The sequence below is a fragment of the Chrysochloris asiatica genome, unplaced genomic scaffold (assembly GCF_000296735.1).
Source record: "Chrysochloris asiatica unplaced genomic scaffold, ChrAsi1.0 scaffold00001, whole genome shotgun sequence".
NCBI classification, from domain to species: Eukaryota; Metazoa; Chordata; class Mammalia; order Afrosoricida; family Chrysochloridae; genus Chrysochloris; species Chrysochloris asiatica.
In genome coordinates, this window is record NW_006408519.1 from 4,500,476 (window position 1) to 4,515,197 (window position 14,722).

The 14,722-nt window shown below is 38.5% G+C and overlaps 1 protein-coding gene across 2 annotated transcripts in view; it reads right to left on the reverse strand.

Moving 5' to 3' along the window:
- The window catches only part of LRP12 (low density lipoprotein receptor-related protein 12), a 92,888-nt gene that overhangs the window by 7,307 nt on the left and 70,859 nt on the right, over positions 1-14,722 (reverse strand). For both annotated transcript variants that reach the window (XM_006830634.1, XM_006830633.1), the window contains 2 exons: positions 3,013-3,215; positions 297-1,401 (listed from right to left, as the gene is read on the reverse strand). In XM_006830634.1, the coding sequence (XP_006830697.1) occupies positions 297-1,401; positions 3,013-3,215 (1,308 nt within the window). The remainder of the gene's footprint in view (positions 1-296; positions 1,402-3,012; positions 3,216-14,722) is intronic.

Consider the following 14,722-nt stretch of genomic DNA (forward strand, 5'->3'; position numbering starts at 1 on the left):
CCTCCTCCTCTCTCTGACCCTCCACCCCACCAAACATGATATCCTTCTCCAGTGACCGGTCCCTCCTGTCAATATGTCTGGAATATGAGAGACCAAGTTTGGCCATCAAGGAGCACTCTGGCCGCACTTCGTCCAACACAGATCTGTTGGTTCTTTTGGCAGCCCATGGTACTTTTAATATTCTCCTCCAACACCATAACTCAAAAGCATCAATTCTTCTACGGTCTTCCTTATTCTTGTTGCAAATATTTTTATTGTACAGAGCATAACCACTATAGTTTTGTCTTGAAACTGACCTTCGTTCAAACATTCTTAGGGAATAAAGTTTACAAGTACATCCCAACGCAATGACGAGTAGCAGGCCACAGATGAGGCTCCCTATGACAGCTGCAGTGATGACTCTGGTAGGCACAATGACCGGGCAATTCTCCTCATCACTGCCATCACCACAGTCATCTTGGGAATCACACACCCAGCTTTCAAACACACAACGATTGTTTTTACAGTGAAAATTTCCTGGCTGGCAAAAAAAGCAGTTTTTTTCATCTGAGCCATTTGGGCAATGATTCTGGTAGTTGCAGCGATCAGAACGAGGATAACAGACACCATTTCGGGAACATGGAAATTCTTCCTTTTGGCACATGGTACAATTGATTTCATCCCTTCCATTTGGGCAATGCCAATACCCATCACAGCGTTGCTGCTCCGTGTAACAACCCCAGTTACCCCCGCAGGGTATTTCCCAAGGTAAGCAGAAGCCATCCACTTGGTAAGTAGCATTAAACCCTCTTGCAGCATTCACTTTATCTGCACAAAAATGTACCCTTATCTGTCCAGAGGAAGACACAACTGAAAGAGGTGCATGTGAATCAAAAGCAGTTAACACACGCAGAAGCTTGTGTGGGTTCTCCTCCAATCCATCGTAGATTTTGACATAATCACCGTAACCAGTGCCGTCCAGTTTGAAGTCAGTGAAGCGCAAAATGACTTTACGATGATCGCCAGTGTCTATCAGCCAGGTGCAATTGCTTCCAGGGGGATAAAAGTCTGGATAATTAGGGGAATTAAAAGTACCATAAAAATACTTTAACCACTGCCCACAAGTGGGCACATCACAGTCGATCTCATCTCCTAGATCAAGGCAGTCAATGTTTCCATCACATTTTAAAGATTCAGGGAGGCAAGTGTAAACTTTGGTAAACCGAGACAGACATTGGAACTGGTTGTAAGCACAGGGTTGAAACGCAGCAGCTGTTGGAGGATTAGCATCTTTGGCACAGATTTCCTCATCGGAACTATCTCCACATTCATCCATGTTATTACATTTCCAGGCTTCTGGTATACACTTTCCATTACCACAACGAAACTGATCACAAGCACAGTTTGGTTCCTCAGATTTCCCTGGGGGGTGAGGAGGATATAGGGGAAATGGGGAAGGTGGAGGAGGAGGAGAGAAAGGGAAAAAGTCTTTATCCCATAAACAAATATGAAATCAGCAAGTGATATTTTTACAATCAAAGTTGATTAGACCCCAAGTCATAGCGGCTTAAAAAAATTCTTTTATGAAAAAAATTAAATAATACTTGTGCTGGTATGTGAATTACTCACCATTCATACTGCTTTATAGTGTTTCAAGTAATCATAAAACAATGCTTATATTATGCAGATTTTGTGGCTTTATATTAACAGCACAGTGAACTCCTAGTACATTACCCTAAGTATATAGCAGTAACAAGGTACAATTTAAAAAAAAGAAAAATTGAAGCACTGTATCCTTACACATATACCCATTACTGCTGAGTTGCTTCTGACTTACAGTAACCCTAGCGAACCGAAGAGAACTGACTCAAGGTTCCAAGGGTGTAAATCTTTAAAGAAGCCACATCTTTTTTCCTGAAGAGTGGCTGGTGGGTTCAAACCACTGACCTGTTGGTTAGCAGTCATGTGCTTTAACCACTGTACCACTAGAGCTCTTGATCAGATCCCTGTTGTTAAGTGCTGTTGAGTCAGTTTCCACTCATATCGACACTGTATAGGGTTTCTGAGGAGCAGCTGGTGGGTTTGAACTGCCAGCTTTGTGGTTAGCAGTCCAATACTTATCCTACAAGCACCACACTAGGACACCATTAGATCCCTAGAGTTCCAAAATTCTGACAATATTAGGCTAACGCGAAGGAGTTTCAAGAACTTCATAGGAAAATTCTTATAACGCCTATGCTCTAAATGATTGACATGTATGACCCAGTCACTGCTTTTGGAAGTTTGTTGTTGTTAAGTGCTATAGAGTTGGTCCCAACTCACAGTGACCCTGTGCAGGATTTCCGAGGCCATTTTTTTAAGCCTCATCTTTCTCCCAAGGCGTGACTGGTGGGCATAAACTTTGCTTCACATTCTAGTGCTTATTGTATAGCGCCACCGTGCCCCTGGATAAATTTGTTGTTGTTGTTGCTGTTAAGAGCGGCTGAGTCGGTTCTGACTCATAGCAACCCTGTATACGGTTTCCAAGGAGCAGCTGGTGAGCCCGAGAAGCCGACCTTGCGATTGAAATTGATCTTGCAGTCCAGTGCATGAATCCACAGCACCACACCAGGACTCTGGATGGATTTTCGGAACAGCAAAATACTTTCTTCTGAGACTATAAACTTATAATGGCAAAACTGGGTATGTCTTAAAGGTTTATAGACAATAATCATTCACACAGAAATATAATCTGAAGTAACTTTTAAGATATGATAAGCACTTGAAAGAAAAAACATTTCTTTTTGTAAGAAATATATTTATGATATTTAAATATAAATCAGCTTATAAAATTAACTACTTTACTGGGGACTAAATAAATTTGAGACTTAATTCAAGGACAATTAACCTTTAACTTCTGGGTACTCAATCTCAGTTCCCTTGATGGTCTTGCCAGATCAACTGGACAATGTTAATAAAACTAGCCCCAAAGTATCTCAACATGTAATAATACACAAGTCAGCTGATTATCTTTCTACTTATTTAAAGACACACCTGAAAAATATGCCAGTCTGAAACCCTTTCTAGATATGCTGTCATCTGAATGGAACCTGATCCAGACGTGATCTTGCGATGAGATATATGGTGGTGGAATTGTGGAACCACAAGCTCTGTAACTTTCAATATTCTTGTATGTTTCTATCGTCAACCAGTCCAAACTGCATCTTCTGGACCCCTGAATATCAAAATCCTGAAAACTATAAATAAAAAGTCAGAAAAGGTTTAAAAAATAATTTTGAAAACAACAACAACAACAAAATAAACTCATAATAATATAATTTGAGGCCATTGTTAAAAGACTCCATACCTGGAATGATTCTCCTGGGTTTTCTAGGCATACAATCTGATCATTTTGTAAATAATTAACAGTGCTTCTTTGTTTCTAATATTTGTATCTCTTTCCCAGATTCAAGAACACAACTTATGTTTCATATATAATAAGAGATTTCAGAATAATACTAAAATAACAGGTGATCACGGGTAATGTTTTTCTGCTTCATGAGACTGCTCCTAGCCTTTCACTATTAAGTGTTATCTGGATATTGCTGAGTTTTCCTTTTTCTAATTCATAACTAATATAGCAATAGGTTCACTGCAAAAATTCAAATAATATAAACAATTATAGACTCCTAAGTAAAAGACCTTCTTAAGCACTTACTTACTCTGCCAGACTTTTGGGTATAAATTAAATGAATTATTTTATGTAACTCAAATATTATCCTGTAACTTGCTTGAAGCTGAGTGGATGAAGGTATCTATTTGTTTTTTGCACTATGCTATGGTTATACCATACTTTCGTTTCTTTTGACAATTTGTTTCCTTCCAAACAATGCTTTTATTTCACTGATCACACCTTGTTAATCAAACATGAGTTATTACATTGGTTTACTAAATTTTTGTCTGTTTAAAACGCTTAACTGCTCAGAAATCTCTTTTTACTTTCTCTGCTTCTTGAATGTAAAAAATGCAAAACACAATAATCTCTTCCAGTCTTAATTAACAAAAACTCTGAATAATAAATGGTGAGAAAGAGAGGAAGAGGAAACAAAAATTTGTCTGCTGTATACATTTAAGAAAGACCACTTATAATCAGAATATCCTAAACTGTTCTGTTTTTGAGTCAGAAACACCAATAATCTGATCAACGAAAGTACATACACAGCTTTCTTTTAGATCAGACTAGGTTTGCTCAACTGCTTGCTTAATGTAAGTTTTATAGTTTACAAACTATAAAAATTAAAATTTTTTTTAAATGAATAAATAAATTTTTCAGTCAAAATTACTTTACACCCTAACATTAAAACCTAAAGCTCATAAAACACGGGAATAAATAATAGACAAAAATTCAAACAATAAAAAAAGCACACAGAAAACAAACCACTGCTTATGAAAAAGGAGTCACCAAAATGTCATTTTCCTAGATCTGAACATGCTGCACCAAAATGAGGTCTGGCTGTATTTCTTTGCTGCTGTCTTATCTAAGCGACTGTTGGGTTTGAACTGCTGACCTTGTGGTTAGCAGACCAGTGCTTAACCTACACACCATGCCAGAATTCCTACATTAGTGATAATGAAGTCTCATTAACTTGAATTTTACCAGGATTTTTTTAAAAGATTCTGAGTAGTTGCAACAAGGACTGGTAGTTTGTTTCCACTTTTTCATTATTATGAACAATACTGTAAAGAATCTTTAAACATGTAACTCTCCACGCACAAGTAAGTATTTCTCGATGATGCAGCTTCCTTCCTAGAAGTAGAACTGATAAGTCAAATGATACAATTCCACTTTAAATTTGTTAAAACTCTTGACAGCAAATTATAAATGATAAATTTACTAATTTATAATTCCACCAAGAGAGTGTCACAGTACTACGCCTCCAGCTGAATTTGATATTTTAATTAAAAAAAAAAAGTTGCCATTTAGGTGGACAGAAAAAGATTTATCATTGTTCTATTTTACCTTTCCTTCACTGAGACGGAAACCAATTTTTCTATGTTTAATCATTTATTTTTATATTTTTTGCTATGAGGTGCCTTTTGCCCATTTAAAAATATTGAATTGTCTTCTTCTTGAGTTATAAACTTTATATTCTGAATAACAAAATCTTTGTTTTATATCTATACATTGCTAGTATTTTCCCTGAATGCCTGGTGTGGTGCTGTAAGATCAGCATTGGACTAGGAGCCTGAAGGTCAGCAGTTCAAACCCACCAGCTGCTCCTTCTAAAAGCTATACAAGGTTGCTATTAAATCAGAGCTGACTCGACAGCACTGAACAACAATATTTCCTCTAGTCTATGGCTTGGCCTTTTCATTCACTTAATAGTATTTCTTAAGGAGCAGAAATTTAAATTTTAGTCTTTATGAAGTCAAATTCGTTATGTTTTCTTTTTGGTCTTGGTTACTACCTTTAGCATTCTAAGATAACACTGTGTACTTGTTAAGATCAAAAAGATAGTCTTCAATGTTTCTATTAAAACTCTACAGTTTCAGTTTCTAAATTTGTACCTATGATTCATCTTGAATTTTCTGTGTGGAGGTAGGGAGTCCACCACTCATCTGTCAGTTTGTCGTACTGTGGTGGCTTGTGAGTTGCTGTGATTCTGAAAGCTATGCCACCGGTATTGTAAATACCAGTAGGGTCACCCATGGTGGACAGGTTTCAGATGAGGTTCCAGACGAAGACAAACTAGGAAGAAGGAGTGACGAACTACTTCTGAATATTTACTCACTGAAAACCTTACGAACAGCAGAGAAACACTGTCAGATATAGTGCTGGAAAATGAGCCCCTCAGGTTGGAAGGCACTCAAAATGTGACTGGGGAATAGCTGCCTCCTCAAAGTACAGCTGACCGTGATGATGCGAATGGAGTAAAGCCCGTGGGATAAAAGCCCATGAGACCTTCATTTGCTGATGGGGCATAACTCACAATGAAGAGAAACAGCTGTAAACATCCACTGAAAATTGGAACATGGAATGTATGAAGTATGAATCTGGGAAAATTGGAAAAGTTGTCAAAAATAAAATGGAATGCATAAACATCAATATCTTAGGCATTAGTGAGTTGAAATGGATTGGTATTGGCCATTTTGAATCTGATGACCACATGGTTTACTATGCCAGCAATGAGAAATTGAAGAGGTATGGTGTTGCATTCACTGTCAAAAAGAACATATTCAGATCACTCATGAGGTACAACGCTTTCTGTGATAGGATAATACCCACACGCCTACAGGGAAGCCCAGTTAATACCACTATTATTCAAATTTACGCACCAACCACTAAAGCCAGTGAGGATGAAATACAAGAATCCTACCAACTTCTTCACCCTGAAATTGATCAAACATGCAATCAAGATATATTCATGATAATAGGTGATCAAAGGTTTGGAGCAAAGAGGAGGGATCAGTAGTTGGAAAATATGGCCTTGGTGACAGAAATGATGTTGGAGAATGCATGATAGAATTCTGCAAAATCAATGATTTGTTCATTTCAAATACCTTCTTTAGACATCATAAGAGACGACTATACATATGGACCTCACCAGATGGAATACACAGAAATCAAATTAACTACAGCTGTGGAAAGAGACCATGGAAAAGCTCTATATCATCAGTGAAAACAAGGCCAGGGGCAGACTGTGGAAAAGACCATCAATTACTTATATGCAAATTCAAACTGAAGCTGAAGAAAATGAAAACAAGTCCACAAGAGCCAAAATATGACCCTGAATATATCCCACCTGAATTTAGAGATCATCTGAAGAATAGATTTGATACATTAAGCACTAAAGACACAAGACCAGAAGAGTTGTGGGATGACATCAAGAACATCATATATGAAGAAAGCAAAAAGTCATTAAGAAGACAAGAAAGAAGGAAAAGGTCAAAATGGATGTCAGAAGAGACAATGAAACTTCCTCTCCAGCGTAGAGATGCTAAAGCAAATGAAAGAAATGAGGAGGGACAAGAGCTGAACAGAAAATTTCAAAGATTAGCTCAAGAAGATAAAGCCAGATATTACAACAAAATGTGCAAAGATCTGGAATCAGAAAACCAAAAAGGAAGAACACGCCGCTCAGCATTTCTCAAGCTGGGTAACTGAAGAAAAACTTCAAGCCTCGACTTACATTATTGAAAGATTCTCTGGGCAAATTACTGAATGATGCAGAAAGCATCAAGAGAAGATGGAAGGAATACACAGAGTCACTGTACCAAAAGGAAATGGTTGATGTTCAAGCGTTTCAAGAGCCAATGATACTGAAGGAGGAGCCAATGATACTAATGCACTGAAGGAATTGGAAAAGAACAAGGCACCAGGAATCGATGGAATGAAAATTGAAATCTTTCAAGAAAGTGAGGCAGCACAGGAGGCACTCATTTATCTCTGCCAAGAAATTTGGAAGACAACTATCTGGCCGACTGATTGGAAGAGATCCGTATTTGTGCCCGTTCCAAAGAGAGGTGACCCAACAGAATGTGGAAATCATCAGACAATATCTTTGATATCCCATGCAAGTAAAGTTTCATTAAAGGTAATACAGAAACGGCTGCAAGCATATATTGACAGAGAACTTCCAGAAGAAGTTCAAACTGACCTTGTGGTCCAGTGTTTATCCTGCAGAGCCACCCTAGGACTCCCAATTGTAAAGAATAGATGTTGTAATTCATTTATGCTGTTTATTTAATATTCTTTTATTTGAGAAAGAAAGGAAGGCAGTCTTCTTTTTATTAGTTTTTTTAGTCCCTTTCCCTCTACTACATCTCAAGATCGTTATCTCTATTTTTCCACGTTATCTTTAGATATTTTAATTCAAATATTAACAGAGCATAAGAGAGAGTATTCATTGTTCCTCTTCTCTCAAACTGGGTGAGGAAAAAAAATCACCTTTCTTTCATTAACTTCTAATTAGCATTTTCTTCAACTATGATTACAAGCAGTAAACCATAATAGTATTTATAATACCTGTTACACTGTCACTAACAGAAATCGCAATGTTTTTGTTAAGTACCGTCCAGTAGATTCTGACTCATAGCACCCTGTATAGGTTTGTTGAGGCTTTAAATCTTAGAGGGCGCAGAAAGCCTCATCTTTCTCCTCTGGAGCAGCTGATGGACTCCTTCCATGGATTTTGTGGTTCTCAGTCCAGTGTTTATTGTATGAAGCCATATCACATCTTTTCATATTACATTTTAGCTGTTACATGTACATAGAAATACTATTTACACTAACAACTACTTTGAAATTAAGTTATTAGAATCATCACTTAATCTTATTCAGATGTTAATAATCATATACTACTATATTATGTAAATATTTCAGAATACGTGACAACTATAGTTCAAGGTAATCTGGTTCCCTTTGTAATACAATATATTTTATTTTATGAATTTTAAGCTTTATTCTGGGAAAAAGTCTACAGGTTTCATCACGCATGGGATAAATTCGTTAAAAAATTGTATTGTCTGGTGTCAATTGTGTTCCAAGTGGATTTTGTTGACTTCCTTGTTTTGGGGAAGTTTTTTGGTTCTCTCTCCCCCCCCCCCCCAGTATATTGCCCCCCCCCCCCCCCCATGTCCCTCCACTATACGTTGTGTTGTTTCACCATTCTCCCATGGTGGACAACATACGGCAGCTCCTCTTAGGGAGTCAGTGATAATGTGTGCAACTCCAACTCACTGAGACGCAAGTGCCTATTTATTATAGTGTGTCCTCCCACCTTTCTAAGCCTTCATTTCCACTGAAGTTCACACACTGACTAGTGACATGTTTTTCCTACCCTCTTTCTTGAATAAAATAGTTCAACCTTAGTTCTTGGCTTCAAGTAAGAAGCTAGGATCAAATCCTCTATCTATTTCCTATGGCCTTTGGTGACTTAGATGGGTTTCCAGAAAGAGATGAAATAAAAATTCCTTTAGATAACAATCTTCTACCAGTTTTATAGAAAAGAGTTTTCAGTATTATTCACTTATACTCTACAATTTTAGTTTCCCTCTTATCCAGATTTTAGAAACCGTATTTCAAATTTCATTTTATGGGGAAAAAAAATTTTTTTTTTTTTAATTCAGGAAAGAATGCTCTTTTTATAAAAATGTTTTACTATATAATCATGCCTTTTCTCTTTTAATGTGGTATATTTAAAATTTCCTAATGCTGATTTATCTTTGTATATTTACATTAGCTGTACTCGATTATGTTATATAATCCTTTAGAATATTTTATTTAAGCTTTTCCATCATTTACAGGAAAAACTTATCTGTCTTAGTGTCTAAGTGTGTATCATCTTTTCCATGTTTTAGTATTACCAGGATAATGATTTCAGTGAAGAAGTAGGACAATTACAAAAATCACCTTTTAATCTTTAATTAGCTGTGTAAATCCAAATTCATTAACTCCTTCTAGATTTAAAAAAAAAATGTTTTATTATGAATCATGTGATAGTTTACATGGGAGAACATTAATTAGCTTTACATTCATCCTATCATATATTGTTTCATTGCCATGGTTACAATCCCCTCCATGTATCATCAACAAACCACAGGGTATACCCTGCAAGCCTGCCTCCTGGTCATCAGCACACAGTCCCTCTTCTCCCTCTCTGGGTCTAAAGTCCCCAGCCACTCTATCTCTCCACGTCATCATCTTTGCCTCTATCTCTGGCATCACTGCTTCTCTGGGTAGGGTCCTGTTCTCCACTCTTCTCCATCGATGGTCCCAGGGACCATGCTCTTAGACTGCAAAGTCAGTCACTCCCCTCCTTTTGCTACAAAACGTCTACCTTTACATTTTCAACACTCACAGTCAGTCCTGATAACAATTATTCCCTATTGTATAACAAGAGACCTATCTGCATCTCCTTTCATCAGCCCCACCCAGACAGATTGGATACTACACTCAGTGGAGAGTCTACCTTCCTCTGCGCCCTCTGGATCTAGGCTTCCTCTTGAAAGCTTGTAAGCCAGTCACTTCTTGCCTTTGTAGGCTCTCCCCCCCCCCATTTTGGGTAACCAAGGTCCAAATTGCCCATCCCTGTCTACTCTGTGTATGGAGGGGGTGAGAATGATCCTCGCTGTAAAGATTTGTTCCCTCTTTTGAGCTATTGAATCCATAGGTGTAAGTCAAGTTCATCAAACTGTATCAGATTACTCTTTTTTTCTCCTCTTCTTTCTTCTTCTAGTTGAGCTCTGATCATACAGTCATTAAAGCCATAGGTTTTATCTGCAAGTGTGGGTGTTCTTATGCATATCCTCTCTCTGCTTATTAGCTGGACGCTTCACTCTCCACTGTAGTCCTCTGTGACTATGTTACTGACTCTGGGCCCAAGAGTTCCCATGTCTTGCCACACTGCTGGCCAACCAGGTCTCCACCTGGGTTCACAGGCGTCTACTGAACGTTGTAGGGCTTAGCTCGCCGTTTCATTGCTGTTTTTCCCTCACTTCCCCTTATCGGTGACGAATGTGGTCACCAAACAGAGCGTGTATTCCCACTGAGTCTTAGTCTTGGAAGGGTAACTCATTCTAGATTCTGGGAAATCTCTTTAGATGTAAGGCTCAGTTATCATTTTATTCTGCATTTCAGTATTGTGCTTGGCATTTAATAGATCTCACTTTGTAAAATCTCAAGCACCAAATACAGAGTAAGAACCAGATGGTGGTACTCATAACCTCCTTCATGCAAACTAGAATCTTCAAGTTTTACGTAACTGCAAGCTTAACTTTGGGGTTGAAGTTTTAGTTCAAAAGATAAATGACAAATAATCCAATTTAAAAATAGGCCGAGGGCAGGAACAGACACTTCAGCAAAGACATTCAGGGACCAATAGACATATGAAGGAATGTTCACAATCAACAGTTAGAAAAATGCAAATCAAAAACATAGTGAGGTATCATCTCACCCAAGCATTAACAGCAAAGTTAAAGAAGAAATCAGAGAAAAACAAACAGCTGCAAAGGTGTGGAGAGACTGGGACCCTCCTATGCTGCTGGTGGGACTGTAATATGGTGCAGACACTGTGCAAAATGATATTGCCAAAACGTCAGGAAAATAATTACTGTACGACCCAGAAATCCCTCTACTTGGTACATATTCTCAAGAAATAAGAGCCATGACATGAATTGGTACATGCACACCCATGATTATAGCAGCACGATTCTCAAGAATAAAATGATGGCCCATCAATGGAACAAAGGATAAGCAAACTTTGATACATAGATACAGTGGAATGCGAAACAACTGTGAAGAATAACAAATTTACGAAACACCTCATAACATGGACAAAACTGGAAGATATTATACTTAGTGAAATTACTCAATTACAAAAGGATAAATATTGTATCAGATCACTATTGTAAAAAATCAAGAAAGGGCTTTCATGTTAAAAGGAATATTTTTGATAGTTACCAGGGATAGAAGGGAAGGGAGAATAATTAACTAGCTAGAGTGTTGTTAAGTGCCGCTGAGTCGGTTTTGACTCACAGTAACCCTGTAGAGGGTTTCCAAGGAGTAGCAGAGGATTTGAACTCTGTGGTTCGCAGTCCAGGGCTGACCCTAAACATGTGTTAACTTAGGTGATGGTGAAGGCAATATACAACAAGAGGGAGGTTGACAGAAGGATGAAGAAGACAAGAAAAGACATAGGGAGAAGTGTAAATATTAAAGAGAAGAGAGATAAATATTGCTATATACACAACCTTGCAACAACAGTGATCTATGGGTAGATACAGAGACAGATATACAGGCTAAATGGGTATGGAAGGGGGAGTATATCCACAAATATATTAAGATTTGATAGAGGATAATTGCATACAGGAATTTTCCTTCCTGAAAACATCTATGCATGTGGTGGAGCATGTTGTGTTGTTAGGTGCCATTGAGTTGGTTCTGACTCATAAGCGACCCTGTGCAAAACAGAATGAAACTTTGACCAGTCCTGCGCCATCCTAACAATTGTTGTTAAGCTTGAGTCCACTGCTGTTGCCACTGTGTTAATCCATTTCGTTGGAGGTCTTCCTCTTTTTCACTGATCTTCCACTTTTCCAGGTATGATGCCCTTTCTCCATGAACTGGTCTCTTCTGGCAGTATGTCTGAAGTATCAGAGACAAATTCTGTCATCCTGACTTCTGAGGCACATTCTGGTTGTACTTCTTCCAAACAGATTTGTTTGTTTTTCTGGCAGATGAGGGTATTTTTAATATTCCCCAACACCGTATTTCAAATGCATCAATTCTTCTGTGGTCTTCCTTATTCAATGCTCACCTTTCACATGCATATGAGACAACTGAAAATGCCATGGCTTGGGTCAGATGCATCTTAGTCCTCAAACTGGTATCTTTGCTCTTGAACACTTTAAAGAGGTCTTGTGTCACATATAGGGGGGAAAATTATGAAAATTTCTTTGACAATACCAAACATCACGAGGGAATGAGTTGCTGGGCCTGGGTGGATCGGGACCATGGTCTCAGGGGATACATCAGTCAATTGGCATATCATAGTCCACAAAGACAATGTTCTGCATCCTACGTTGGTGAGTAGTGACTGTGAACTTAAAATCTCATGAGCGGCTCTCTAATGTGCAACCACTGACTCTCCCTTAGTGGAGGAAAGAAGAGTGATGATAACAGAAGACTCTTGGAATCAATTAGTTCGATGACTACTGGAACACAGAAACATCAGTCTCCATGATCTTTAGAAGAACTAGATGGTACCACTGCCAACTGCTCTCAAAGGGATAACATTAGAAGGTCCTGAATAGAGTGGGAGAAAGTGTGGAACAAAATACAAAATTATGAAAAAGACCAGGTCAGAAAGAGACCAGAGAAACCTGAGACTATGGCCCTTGATCACCTTTCAGGTCTAGAACTGAACTCACTCTCATGGCTCAATTTTCAGCCAAGCAGTAGCTAGGTATGTAGGAGGATAAACAACAGTAGTAAAGTAGGTTCATCATGGAATAGTAAACCATTCAATATCAAATGGGCAGTACTGATATAAGAACAACCTTCAGAAGGGTTGGGAAGGAGGGTGGAATGGAAACAAGAATCAGAGAGAGGAAGTGTGACAACAGACATTACAAGGAGGGGACAGAGATCATTTCAATGAGTCTGAGTTGTTAAACAGAAAACTGATGGTCTACTCTGTACATCTTCATTGAATTCACAATAAAAAGTTAAAAATAAAGATAAAAATCTCAATTTCTAGTTTTAAGTTTAAAAAAAATCCAGTATTTGGATCTCTGTGATTTTTTTGTGTTTGTACGTTCAGATATTTACATTTAGTCATATTACAATTAACAGAAAATATGCATACTACTCATTAGTGGTTACGAATCGGGCTGCGAACCTTAAGGTCAGCGGTTCGAAACTACCAGCCACTCCACGGGAGAAAGATGAGGCTTTCTACTCCCGTAAAGATTTACACCCTCGGAAACCCTGTACAGGGTCGCTATGGGTCGGAACCGACTCGACAGCACTTAACAACAACAACAATGCATACTACTCAGGTATCAATGCTGGATAATCTTCATGGTGCATGTTACCAATCAATCAGGTAAGAGAATCAAGCTTCTTAAGAGGGATGTGAAATAACATGTACGTAAGTTCGACTCCAGGGTTTGCAAAGATGTGGCTTGGGGCAGTTGTTAAGTGCCATTGAGTCAGTTTCGGTTCCAACTCATAGCAACTCCGTATGGGATTTCTGAAGAGCAGTTGGTGGGTTTCAACTGCCAACCTTGTGGTTAACAGGCCAATGCTTATCCTACAGCATGTACCACAGAGGGGACCAAAAATAATACAAACCACATAGCCTCTATACAACAGGGTATGCACTATAGTTGTATTTCTCAAGAGAGACTGGTTATTTATGAGTTTCATCTTTTTAAAAACTAAAATTTTATTTGAGTCTATCATCTGCAAAGTCCCTTCTAAATTCAAAAACGTCATGATTTCTACCCATACAAACATGACACATGAAAGGATGACTCCAAAAATGCCTCTGCACTGAAGCCAAACAGTCTCTGGGACTAGAGTGGCATGCAGATTTGTTTCAGTTCCAAGTGCAGTTCTTTCTTTGTTGTTGTTGTGGTGTGCCATACAGTTGATTTTGACCACAGCAACCTTAGAGGACAAAGCAGAATTGGACCCTGGGATTTTACAGGCCATAATCCTTAAGACAGCCAGTTCTTTTCTCCTGCAGAGTCTGCTGGTAGGTTCAAAATACTGACACTTCGGTTATCAGCCCAGTACTTACACACTGCACCACTGGAGAGCCTTAGTTTTGCTTAAGCACATGACTCTCTCTCTCTCTCTCTCTATCTATCTACCTATCTATCTATCTATCCATCCATCCATCCATCCATCCATCCATCCATCCATCCATCCATCCATCCATCCATCCATCCATGGAGTCCTGGTGTGGTGCCACAGGCTAAGCACTGGACTAAAAAGTCAGTGGTTCAAACTCACCAGTCACTCCTGGGAAACACTATACAAGGGTCGATAGGAGTTGGACCCAATTTGATGGCACTTAACAATAACTATATATATATATAAAAGCAGAATTGGCCCCCCGGGATTTTACAGGCCATAATCCTTAAGACAGCCAGTTCTTTTCTCTTGCAGAGTCTGCTGGTAGGTTCAAAATACTGACACTTCGGTTATCAGCCCAGTACTTACATACTGCACCACTGGAGAGAGAGAGAGAGAGAG